The sequence below is a fragment of the Crinia signifera genome, chromosome 7 (assembly GCF_055691185.1).
Source record: "Crinia signifera chromosome 7, ASM5569118v1, whole genome shotgun sequence".
Classification (NCBI taxonomy): domain Eukaryota; kingdom Metazoa; phylum Chordata; class Amphibia; order Anura; family Myobatrachidae; genus Crinia; species Crinia signifera.
The window spans coordinates 3,165,488-3,178,698 of record NC_139223.1 but is presented as its reverse complement, the minus strand read 5'-3'; the positions used below and the strand labels follow the sequence as shown (position 1 = coordinate 3,178,698).

Below are 13,211 nucleotides of genomic sequence, written 5' to 3'. Positions count from 1 at the left end.
CAAACTGCAGTTTGCCAGTTACTATGATTAAGCTTTTCAATAACACATACTGTATGTACATAAAGAAAAGGCAACACAGATTATTACTACGAAGACTAGCAGAGCCCCAGACTGATCAGTCATTTACTGAATGTGATGAAGCACCTCTCTGGCTAGGCTTTACCTACTATAACATATCACATATATTTGCAAGGGTAACAGAATTAGGATGTAATGCTGGTATGGCTTGATTCCAGAGAACAATAACTTATCAATGATAAATCACAAAAAGTACAGTATTTCTTTCACTAGCACAATTATCTTCAGCACTCAGTAGTATTTGTATCTCAGTCCCAGGTTCACTTTTAGTCAGCTCACATTAATCTTTCTCACAATAACTGTGACTTCCTTTCTCTTTCTTCTAAAAGACATTGGGGCAGATGTATTAAGCCTGGAGAAGAGATAAACTGGAGATAAAGTGAAAAGAGATAAAGCACCGGCCAATCAACTCCCAACTTTCATTTTCAAACACAGTTCATTGGCTGGTGCTTCCTTTCACTTTATCTCCACTTTATCTCCAGTTTATCTCTTCTCCAAGCTTAATAAATCTGCGCCTTAGCTCCTGGTACAGACAGCACATTTATCACACTGTCAGTGCATTTATATCTATAACTGAGCTGCTAATCTCTCAGAGAGCAGCCTTGTGATGCCCCTGCCTCTCACACTGTGGGGGTTATTTTGGTTCACTCTTTCTGACAAAATCCTTCTTAGATGGACAAAACCATGTGCGCTGCAGGTGGGAAGATGAGAATTAGATTTGGGTGAGTTATTTTGTTTCTGTGCAGGGTAAATACTGGCTGCATTATTTTACACTGCAATATAGATCTCACTTTGAAGTAAAACCACTCCCAAATCTAACTCTCTCTGCACAAGTTACATCTACCCCACATGCAGTGCACATGGTTTTGTCCATCTAAGAAGGAATTTGTCAGAAAGAGTGAACCAAAATAACCCCCTGTGTGTAAGAGACGGTACAGGCTAATCTGTCCTTACAGCCCTGCCCGTGGCTCTCACTCAGAAGCAGTACCAGAAACGGATGCATAATAACAATGGTCAAAGCATCAACGACACCACACTGAATAGTTAGGAGCCATCAGCGAAGAGTCAGGGGTATCCTGTATATGTCCTTCATGCTGCGGATGGCCATCAGTGAGTCAGGGGTATCCTGTATATGTCCTTCATGCTGAGGACGGCCATCAGTGAGTCAGGGGTATCCTGTATATGTCCTTCATGCTGCGGATGGCCATCAGTGGGTCAGGGGTATCCTGTACATGTCCTTCATGCTGAGGATGGCCATCAGTGGGTCAGGGGTATCCTGTATATGTCCTTCATGCTGCGGACGGCCATCAGTGGGTCAGAGGTATCCTGTATATGTCCTTCATGCTGCGGACGGCCATCAGTGAGTCAGGGGTATCCTGTATATGGCCTTCATGCTGAGGATGGCCATCAGTGGGTCAGGGGTATCCTGTATATGTCCTCCATGCTGCGGACGGCCACCAGTGAGTCAGGGGTATCCTGTATATGTCCTCCATGCTGAGGACGGCCATCAGTGGGTCAGGGGTATCCTGTATATGGCCTTCATGCTGAGGACGGCCACCAGTGAGTCAGGGGTATCCTGTATATGTCCTTCATGCTGAGGATGGCCACCAGTGAGTCAGTGGTATCCTGTATATGTCCTTCATGCTGCGGATGGCCAACAGTGAGTCAGGGGTATCCTGTATATGGCCTTCATGCTGAGGACGGCCATCAGTGGGTCAGGGGTATCCTGTATATGTCCTTCATGCTGCGGACGGCCATCAGTGAGTCAGGGGTATCCTGTATATGTCCTTCATGCTGCGGACGGCCATCAGTGAGTCAGGGGTATCCTGTATATGTCCTTTATGCTGAGGATGGCCATCAGTGGGTCAGGGGTATCCTGTATATGGCCTTCATGCTGCGGACGGCCATCAGTGAGTCAGGGGTATCCTGTATATGTCCTTCATGCTGCGGACGGCCATCAGTGGGTCAGGGGTATCCTGTATATGTCCTTCATACTGAGGACGGCCATCAGTGAGTCAGGGGTATCCTGTATATGTCCTCCATGCTGCGGACGGCCATCAGTGAGTCAGGGGTATCCTGTATATGTCCTCCATGCTGCGGACGGCCATCAGTGAGTCAGGGGTATCCTGTATATGTCCTCCATGCTGCGGATGGCCATCAGTGAGTCAGGGGTATCCTGTATATGTCCTTCATGCTGAGGACGGCCATCAGTGAGTCAGGGGTATCCTGTATATGTCCTCCATGCTGAGGATGGCCATCAGTGAGTCAGGGGTATCCTTTATATGTCCTCCATGCTGAGGAGGGCCATCAGTGAGTCAGGGGGATCCTGTATATGTCCTTCATGCTGCGGATGGCCATCAGTGAGTCAGGGGTATCCTGTATATGTCCTTCATGCTGAGGATGGCCATCAGTGGGTCAGGGGTATCCTGTATATGTCCTCCATGCTGAGGATGGCCATCAGTGGGTCAGGGGTATCCTGTATATGGCCTTCATGCTGAGGATGGTCATCAGTGGGTCAGGGGTATCCTGTATATGGCCTTCATGCTGCGGATGGCCATCAGTGAGTCAGGGGTATCCTGTATATGTCCTTCATGCTGAGGATGGCCATCAGTGGGTCATGGGTATCCTGTATATGTCCTTCATGCTGCGGATGGCCATCAGTGAGTCAGGGGTATCCTGTATATGTCCTTCATGCTGAGGATGGCCATCAGTGAGTCAGGGGTATCCTGTATATGTCCTTCATGCTGAGGACGGCCATCAGTGAGTCAGGGGTATCCTGTATATGGCCTTCATGCTGCGGATGGCCATCAGTGAGTCAGGGGTATCCTGTATATGGCCTTCATGCTGCGGATGGCCATCAATGAGTCAGGGGTATCCTGTATATGTCCTTCATGCTGCGGATGGCCAACAGTGAGTCAGGGGTATCCTGTATATGGCCTTCATGCTGCGGATGGCCATCAGTGGGTCAGGGGTATCCTGTATATGTCCTTCATGCTACGGAAGGCCATCAGTGAGTCAGGGGTATCCTGTATATGTCCTCCATGCTGAGGATGGCCATCAGTGAGTCAGGGGTATCCTGTATATGTCCTTCATGCTGAGGACGGCCATCAGTAAGTCAGGGGTATCCTGTATATGTCCTTCATGCTGAGGACGGCCATCAGTGAGTCAGGGGGATCCTGTATATGTCCTTCATGCTGCGGACGGCCATCAGTGAGTCAGGGGGATCCTGTATATGTCCTTCATGCTGCGGACGGCCATCAGTGAGTCAGGGGTATCCTGTATATGTCCTTCATGCTGCGGACGGCCATCAGTGGGTCAGGGGTATCCTGTATATGTCCTTCATGCTGAGGACGGCCATCAGTGGGTCAGGGGTATCCTGTATATGTCCTTCATGCTGCGGACGGCCATCAGTGGGTCAGGGGTATCCTGTATATGTCCTTCATGCTGAGGACGGCCATCAGTGAGTCAGGGGTATCCTGTATATGTCCTTCATGCTGCGGATGGCCATCAGTGAGTCAGGGGTATCCTGTATATGTCCTTCATGCTGCGGACGGCCATCAGTGAGTCAGGGGTATCCGGTATATGTCCTTCATGCTGCGGACGGCCATCAGTGGGTCAGGGGTATCCTGTATATGTCCTTCATGCTGCGGATGGCCATCAGTGGGTCAGGGGTATCCTGTATATGTCCTTCATGCTGCGGATGGCCATCAGTGGGTCAGGGGTATCCTGTATATGTCCTTCATGCTGCGGATGGCCATCAGTGGGTCAGGGGTATCCTGAATATGTCCTTCATGCTGCGGACGGCCATCAGTGGGTCAGGGGTATCCTGTATATGTCCTTCATGCTGCGGACGGCCATCAGTGGGTCAGGGGTATCCTGAATATGTCCTTCATGCTGCGGACGGCCATCAGTGAGTCAGGGGTATCCTGTATATGTCCTTCATGCTGAGGACGGCCATCAGTGAGTCAGGGGTATCCTGTATATGTCCTTCATGCTGCGGATGGCCATCAGTGAGTCAGGGGTATCCTGTATATGTCCTTCATGCTGCGGACGGCCATCAGTGAGTCAGGGGTATCCGGTATATGTCCTTCATGCTGCGGACGGCCATCAGTGGGTCAGGGGTATCCTGTATATGTCCTTCATGCTGCGGATGGCCATCAGTGGGTCAGGGGTATCCTGTATATGTCCTTCATGCTGCGGATGGCCATCAGTGGGTCAGGGGTATCCTGTATATGTCCTTCATGCTGAGGACGGCCATCAGTGAGTCAGGGGTATCCTGTATATGTCCTTCATGCTGCGGATGGCCATCAGTGAGTCAGGGGTATCCTGTATATGTCCTTCATGCTGCGGACGGCCATCAGTGAGTCAGGGGTATCCGGTATATGTCCTTCATGCTGCGGACGGCCATCAGTGGGTCAGGGGTATCCTGTATATGTCCTTCATGCTGCGGATGGCCATCAGTGGGTCAGGGGTATCCTGTATATGTCCTTCATGCTGCGGATGGCCATCAGTGGGTCAGGGGTATCCTGTATATGTCCTTCATGCTGCGGATGGCCATCAGTGGGTCAGGGGTATCCTGAATATGTCCTTCATGCTGCGGACGGCCATCAGTGGGTCAGGGGTATCCTGTATATGTCCTTCATGCTGCGGACGGCCATCAGTGGGTCAGGGGTATCCTGTATATGTCCTTCATGCTGCGGACGGCCATCAGTGAGTCAGGAGTATCCTGTATATGTCCTTCATGCTGAGGACGGCCATCAGTGAGTCAGGGGTATCCTGTATATGTCCTTTATGCTGAGGATGGCCATCAGTGGGTCAGGGGTATCCTGTATATGGCCTTCATGCTGCGGACGGCCATCAGTGAGTCAGGGGTATCCTGTATATGTCCTTCATGCTGCGGACGGCCATCAGTGGGTCAGGGGTATCCTGTATATGTCCTTCATACTGAGGACGGCCATCAGTGGGTCAGGGGTATCCTGTATATGTCCTTCATGCTGAGGATTGCCATCAGTGGGTCAGGGGTATCCTGTATATGTCCTTCATGCTGCGGACGGCCATCAGTGGGTCAGGAGTATCCTGTATATGTCCTTCATGCTGCGGACGGCCATCAGTGAGTCAGGGGTATCCTGTATATGTCCTCCATGCTGCGGACGGCCATCAGTGAGTCAGGGGTATCCGGTATATGTCCTTCATGCTGCGGACGGCCATCAGTGGGTCAGGGGTATCCTGTATATGTCCTTCATGCTGCGGACGGCCATCAGTGAGTCAGGGGTATCCGGTATATGTCCTTCATGCTGCGGACGGCCATCAGTGAGTCAGGGGTATCCTGTATATGTCCTTCATGCTGAGGATGGCCATCAGTGAGTCAGGGGTATCCTGTATATGTCCTTCATGCTGCGGATGGCCATCAGTGAGTCAGGGGTATCCTGTATATGTCCTTCATGCTGCGGATGGCCATCAGTGAGTCAGGGGTATCCTGTATATGTCCGTCATGCTGCGGATGGCCATCAGTGAGTCAGGGGTATCCTGTATATGGCCTTCATGCTGCGGACGGCCATCAGTGAGTCAGGGGTATCCGGTATATGTCCTTCATGCTGCGGACGGCCATCAGTGGGTCAGGGGTATCCTGTATATGTCCTTCATGCTGCGGATGGCCATCAGTGGGTCAGGGGTATCCTGTATATGTCCTTCATGCTGCGGATGGCCATCAGTGGGTCAGGGGTATCCTGTATATGTCCTTCATGCTGCGGATGGCCATCAGTGGGTCAGGGGTATCCTGTATATGTCCTTCATGCTGCGGATGGCCATCAGTGGGTCAGGGGTATCCTGAATATGTCCTTCATGCTGCGGACGGCCATCAGTGGGTCAGGGGTATCCTGTATATGTCCTTCATGCTGCGGACGGCCATCAGTGGGTCAGGGGTATCCTGTATATGTCCTTCATGCTGCGGACGGCCATCAGTGAGTCAGGAGTATCCTGTATATGTCCTTCATGCTGAGGACGGCCATCAGTGAGTCAGGGGTATCCTGTATATGTCCTTTATGCTGAGGATGGCCATCAGTGGGTCAGGGGTATCCTGTATATGGCCTTCATGCTGCGGACGGCCATCAGTGAGTCCGGGGTATCCTGTATATGTCCCTCATGCTGCGGATGGCCATCAGTGGGTCAGGGGTATCCTGTATATGTCCTTCATGCTGCGGACGGCCATCAGTGAGTCAGGGGTATCCTGTATATGTCCTTCATGCTGAGGACAGCCATCAGTGAGTCAGGGGTATCTTGTATATGGCCTTCATGCTGCGGACGGCCATCAGTGAGTCAGGGGTATCCTGTATATGGCCTTCATGCTGAGGATGGCCATCAGTGAGTCAGGGGTACCCTGTATATGTCCTTCATGCTGCGGACGGCCATCAGTGGGTCAGGGGTATCCTGTATATGTCCTTCATGCTGCGGACGGCCATCAGTGAGTCAGGGGTATCCTGTATATGTCCTTCATGCTGAGGATGGCCATCAGTGAGTCAGGGGTATCCTGTATATGTCCTACATGCTGAGTATTGCCATCAGTGGTTCAGGGGTATCCTGTATATGTCCTTCATGCTGCGGACGGCCATCAGTGAGTCAGGGGTATCCTGTATATGTCCTTCATGCTGCGGACGGCCATCAGTGAGTCCGGGGTATCCTGTATATGTCCTCCATGCTGCGGACGGCCATCAGTGAGTCAGGGGTATCCTGTATATGTCCTTCATGCTGCGGACGGCCATCAGTGAGTCTGGGGTATCCTGTATATGGCCCTTATGCTGCGGACGGCCATCAGTGGGTCAGGGGTATCCTGTATATGGCCTTCATGCTGCGGAAGGCCATCAGTGGGTCAGGGGTATCCTGTATATGGCCTTCATGCTGCGGACGGCCATCAGTGGGTCAGGGGTATCCTGTATATGTCCTTCATGCTGAGGATGGCCATCAGTGGGATAACCATCAACAGTTAATGAGAAGTTCTACCTCAAACACACAGATTTCTCCAGAGCCGGCCCTTGGCATAGGCAAACTAGGCAATTGCCTAGGGCAAGGTCCTATGCCTAGGGGCGCCTCCTTTTATCATTAGTGATCAGTGGGCACCACCACTATGGGCGGCTCTGCTCCTGCACTTCTGAGCTGAGCTACCCCCACGTCTTTCCACCTGCCTGCTAGCGGGTGCTAGCTATAGATACGGCCGGTGCCACGGCTGCCGCTGTATTAGTCTGTCCCTAAGAAAAATGGCCGTTGGTTGAGGAGGGGGGCTGCTGCGCTTGCCCAGCAGCAGCTGCTCCCACAGTCCTTTGAGCGATTGTTCTGACTCCAGAACACTGAAGAGAAATAACAAAAGTTCAGTTGTTTTGGGGTGGGGCCTTGATGCACCAGGCTGCGGAAGGTGTTGGTGAAGTGTATGTGTCGGAAGTTGAGGGTGGCCGTACACACCGCAATGCTGGCACTTCTCCCGGGCATCTGACTCCTCCTCTGACTGGACCTTCCGGGGATGGGGTGATTTAAGGAGAACACTGTGATTGAATTGTTGGGTGCCAGTCCAAAAAATTTAGTTAGAGAGCAGCATAAACTCACTTGCGTGAAGTGGAGGACAGCAGACCAATTGAATGAATGAAAAAAGTATTTATTAAATCCATTAAAATAAGCATAGTTCAGCATAAGTTTGGTCATTTAGCTGGGTACCGATATATTCACCCTTCCATTGTTAAGACCATATAGGAAACGCCAATATCAACGGTACCGTTTCGGTACAGATTCAGACCCTTTTGGGAGCATATACAAATATTGCACATAGACTATTTAATATTTTGTGTGTTTTGCAAGTGTTTTTCTAGCAAAAATAAAATGCTATAAACCAGCATGTTATGTTTCGTGTCTAAACACTGAAGGTGCCCATACACGGTGCGTTTTGACCTTGTGATATGATGCAAGCTCCCGTGGGCATCTCATCGCACAGTACAAAAATGAGCTGCACATACCTTTTTGTACTGCACTCGCATTGCGTGCAAAACGCATGCATTGCGAAGCAATGTGATCCAGCCCATAATGGGGGCTATCATTGCACCGTGTATGGGCACCTTAAGTTTGTTGGTGTGATCATTTGCTAGGGGGCACCAACCAAAATTTTGCCTAGGGCATCAAATTGGATAAGGCCAGCTCTGGATTTCTCCCCTCTCACACAGATCTGCCCTTCAAACAAAGATGTTTCCCATCACACAGATCCCCCAAATACACAGCCCCTCTCACACACACGGACCCCCTCACACACAGAACCCCCCATCACTCAGATCTCTGTGCCACTTTGTAATGTAAGTTATCTCTGCAGATTTCTTTTGAGAAGAATTGTGGAGGGGATGAGCAGTGTGCGGATGATCTGGGTGTGAACCTTACATTTGCTGGGTAAGGAAACGATCTGTTCTCTGATTGTCCTCTAAGCACCATCACCCCCATAGTCTCAGATCACATCATCTCCTGCTGTTTTGTCTCCCTGACAGTCTCTCGCAGCTGGTGGTTGGGACGTCTCTGGATGCCAATGTAACGGTCTCTGTGAGGAATAAAGGGGCTGATTCATACAACACCCGTGTACTCATCCCCTTTCCTTCTGGTTTGTCTTATCGGAGGGTGTCCATTGTGGAGGTACTGGGGCGCTGTCTTATTGGGGTACTCTCCTTGGATTGGATGGGGCTAAATCTTGATTTATGTGTCTGTCTCGCAGAGTAACAAGCGAGTGACTGTCTCATGCTCAAGTGTGGAGGGTCAGAGAGTGTTGACCTGCGGAGTGAACAACCCACTACTGAGACCCAATACTACGGTAAGGAGAGACCACGGGAGAGAGCAGAAAGAAAGGCTCATTTATGACAGATCACATAAGGTATTCAATCTGATCTGAAATGGATCTTAGTGGCCAGGATCACATTGCCATATGCAGTCCCATCTGTGTCATGTATCACTGAGCAGACGCTTAGCAGACTAGCCACTCAGCTCTGTCTCACCGGGCCACTGTCCGCTCTCTCGCCTAGCCACTGTCAGCTCTCTCACCTAGCCACTGTCAGCTCTCTCGCCTACCCACTGTCAGCTCTCTCGCCTACCCACTGTCACCTCTTCCACCTAGCCACTGTCAGCTCTCTCACCTAGCCACTGTCAGCTCTCTTGCCTACCCACTGTCAGCTCTCTTGCCTACCCACTGTCAGCTCTCTCGCCTACCCACTGTCAGCTCTCTCGCCTAGCCACTGTCACATCTCTCACCTAGCCACTGTCACCTCTTCCACCTAGCCACTGTCACCTCTTCCACCTAGCCACTGTTAGCTCTCTCACCTAGATACTGTCACCTCTTCCACCTAGCCACTGTCAGCTCTCTCACCTAGCCACTGTCACCTCTTCCACCTAGCTACTGTCAGCTATCTCACCTAGCCACTGTCACCTCTTCCACCTAGCCACTGTCAGCTCTCTCACCTAGCCACTGTCAGCTCTCTCGCCTAGCCACTGTCAGCTCTTTTGCCTAGCCACTGTCAGCTCTCTCACCTAGCCACTGTCAGCTCTCTCACCTAGCCACTGTCAGCTCTCTCACCTAGCCACTGTCAGCTCTCTCACCTAGCCACTGTCACCTCTTCCACCTAGCTACTGTCAGCTATCTCACCTAGCCACTGTCACCTCTTCCACCTAGCCACTGTCAGCTCTCTCACCTAGCCACTGTCACCTCTTCCACCTAGCTACTGTCAGCTATCTCACCTAGCCACTGTCACCTCTTCCACCTAGCCACTGTCAGCTCTCTCACCTAGCCACTGTCAGCTCTCTCGCCTAGCCACTGTCAGCTCTCTCGCCTAGCCACTGTCAGCTCTCTCACCTAGCCACTGTCAGCTCTCTCACCTAGCCACTGTAAGCTCTCTCACCTAGCCACTGTCAGCTCTCTCACCTAGCCACTATCAGCTCTCTCACCTAGCCACTGTCAGATCCCTCACCTAGCCACTGTCACCACTTCCACCTAGCCACTGTCAGATCCCTCACCTAGCCACTGTCACCTCTTCCACCTAGCCACTGTCACCTCTTCCACCTAGCCACTGTCACCTCTTCCACCTAGCCACTGTCACCTCTTCCACCTAGCCACTGTCACCTCTTCCACCTAGCCACTGTCACCTCTTCCACCTAGCCACTGTCACCTCTTCCACCTAGCCACTGTCAGCTCTCTCACCTAGCCACTGTCAGCTCTCTCACCTAGCCACTGTCAGCTCTTCCACCTAGCCACTGTCACCTCTTCCACCTAGCCACTGTCACCTCTTCCACCTAGCCACTGTTAGCTCTCTCACCTAGCCACTGTCACCTCTTCTACATAGCCACTGTCACCTCTTCCACCTAGCCACTGTCAGCTCTCTCACCTAGCCACTGTCACCTCTTCCACCTAGCCACTGTCACCTCTTCCACCTAGCCACTGTTAGCTCTCTCACCTAGCCACTGTCACCTCTTCTACATAGCCACTGTCACCTCTTCCACCTAGCCACTGTCAGCTCTCTCACCTAGCCACTGTCAGCTCTCTCACCTAGCCACTGTCACCTCTTCCACCTAGCCACTGTTAGCTCTCTCACCTAGCCACTGTCACCTCTTCCACCTAGCCACTGTCACCTCTTCCACCTAGCCACTGTCAGCTCTCTCACCTAGCCACTGTCACCTCTTCCACCTAGCCACTGTCACCTCTTCCACCTAGCCACTGTCACCTCTTCCACCTAGCCACTGTTAGCTCTCTCACCTAGCCACTGTCACCTCTTCCACCTAGCCACTGTCACCTCTTCCACCTAGCCACTGTCAGCTCTCTCACCTAGCCACTGTCACCTCTTCCACCTAGCCACTGTCAGCTCTCTCACCTAGCCACTGTCACCTCTTCCACCTAGCCACTGTCAGCTCTCTCACCTAGCCACTGTCAGCTCTCTCGCCTAGCCACTGTCAGCTCTCTCGCCTAGCCACTGTCAGCTCTTTTGCCTAGCCACTGTCAGCTCTCTCACCTAGCCACTGTCAGCTCTCTCACCTAGCCACTGTCAGCTCTCTCACCTAGCCACTGTCAGCTCTCTCACCTAGCCACTGTCAGCTCTCTCACCTAGCCACTATCAGCTCTCTCACCTAGCCACTGTCAGATCCCTCACCTAGCCACTGTCACCTCTTCCACCTAGCCACTGTCAGATCCCTCACCTAGCCACTGTCACCTCTTCCACCTAGCCACTGTCACCTCTTCCACCTAGCCACTGTCACCTCTTCCACCTAGCCACTGTCACCTCTCTCACCTAGCCACTGTTAGCTCTCTCACCTAGCCACTGTTAGCTCTCTCACCTAGCCACTGTTAGCTCTCTCACCTAGCCACTGTCAGCTCTCACCTAGCCACTGTCAGCTCTCACCTAGCCACTGTCAGCTCTCACCTAGCCACTGTCAGATCTCTCACCTAGCCACTGTCAGCTCTCTCACCTGGCCACTGTCACCTCTTCCACCTAGCCACTGTCAGCTCTCTCACCTAGCCACTGTCACCTCATCCACCTAGCCACTGTCAGCTCTCTCTCACCTAGAGCCAGATGTATCAAGCTTCAAAAAGTGATAAAATTGAGAGTGATAAACAGCCAGTCAATCAGCTCCTACCTGCCATGTCACAGACTGGGTTTGAAAAATAACAGGTAGGAGCAGATTGGCTGGCTGTTTATCACTCTCCATTTTATCACTTTTGAAGCTTGATACATCTGGCACCTAGCCACTGTCACCTCTTCCACCTAGCCACTGTCACGTCTTCCACCTAGCCACTGTCAGATCTCTCACCTAGCCACTGTCACCTCTTCCACCTAGCCACTGTCAGATCTCTCACCGGGCCACTGTCAGCTCTCTCACCTAGCCACTGTCAGCTCTCTCGCCTTGCCACCTTTAGCTCTCTCACCTAGCCACTGTCAGCTCTCTCACCTAGCCACTGTCAGATCCCTCACCTAGCCACTGTCAGATCCCTCACCTAGCCACTGTCAGATCCCTCACCTAGCCACTGTCAGCTCTCTCACCTAGCCACTGTCAGCTCTCTCGCCTACCCACTGTCAGCTCTCTCGCCTACCCACTGTCAGCTCTCTCGCCTACCCACTGTCAGCTCTCTCGCCTAGCCACTGTTAGCTCTCTCACCTAGCCACTGTCAGCTCTCTCACCTAGCCACTGTCCGCTCTCTCACCTAGCCACTGTCCGCTCTCTCACCTAGCCACTGTCCGCTCTCTCACCTAGTCACTGTCAGATCCCTCACCTAGCCACTGTCAGCTCTCTCGCCTACCCACTGTCAGCTCTCTCGCCTACCCACTGTCAGCTCTCTCGCCTACCCACTGTCAGCTCTCTCGCCTAGCCACTGTTAGCTCTCTCACCTAGCCACTGTCAGCTCTCTCACCTAGCCACTGTCCGCTCTCTCACCTAGCCACTGTCCGCTCTCTCACCTAGCCACTGTCCGCTCTCTCACCTAGCCACTGTCAGATCCCTCACCTAGCCACTGTCACCTCTTCCACCTAGCCACTGTCAGATCCCTCACCTAGCCACTGTCACCTCTTCCACCTAGCCACTGTCAGCTCTCTCACCTAGCCACAGTCAGCTCTCCTATCTAGCCACAGTCAGCTCTCCTATCTAGCCATTGTCAGCTTTCCTACCTAGCCACTGTCACTTCTTCCATCTAGATACTGTCACCTCTTCCACCTAGCCACTGTCAGCTCTCTCACCTAGCCACTGTCAGCTCTCTCACCTAGCCACTGTCAGCTCTCTCACCTAGCCACTATCAGCTCTCTCACCTAGCCACTGTCAGATCCCTCACCTAGCCACTGTCACCTCTTCCACCTAGCCACTGTCAGATCCCTCACCTAGCCACTGTCACCTCTTCCACCTAGCCACTGTCACCTCTTCCACCTAGCCACTGTCACCTCTTCCACCTAGCCACTGTCACCTCTTCCACCTAGCCACTGTCAGCTCTCTCACCTAGCCACTGTTAGCTCTCTCACCTAGCCACTGTTAGCTCTCTCACCTAGCCACTGTTAGCTCTCTCACCTAGCCACTGTCAGCTCTCACCTAGCCACTGTCAGCTCTCACCTAGCCACTGTCAGATCTCTCACCTAGCCACTGTCAGCTCT

At 52.3% G+C, this 13,211-nt stretch overlaps 1 protein-coding gene across 3 annotated transcripts in view; it reads left to right on the top strand.

Annotated features, from left to right (window-relative positions):
- The window catches only part of LOC146019726 (integrin alpha-M-like), a 99,031-nt gene that overhangs the window by 55,820 nt on the left and 30,000 nt on the right, over positions 1–13,211 (top strand). For all 3 annotated transcript variants that reach the window (XM_083152237.1, XM_083152238.1, XM_083152236.1), the window contains exons 19-21: positions 8,423–8,496; positions 8,592–8,733; positions 8,813–8,908. In XM_083152237.1, the coding sequence (XP_083008363.1) occupies positions 8,423–8,496; positions 8,592–8,733; positions 8,813–8,908 (312 nt within the window). The remainder of the gene's footprint in view (positions 1–8,422; positions 8,497–8,591; positions 8,734–8,812; positions 8,909–13,211) is intronic.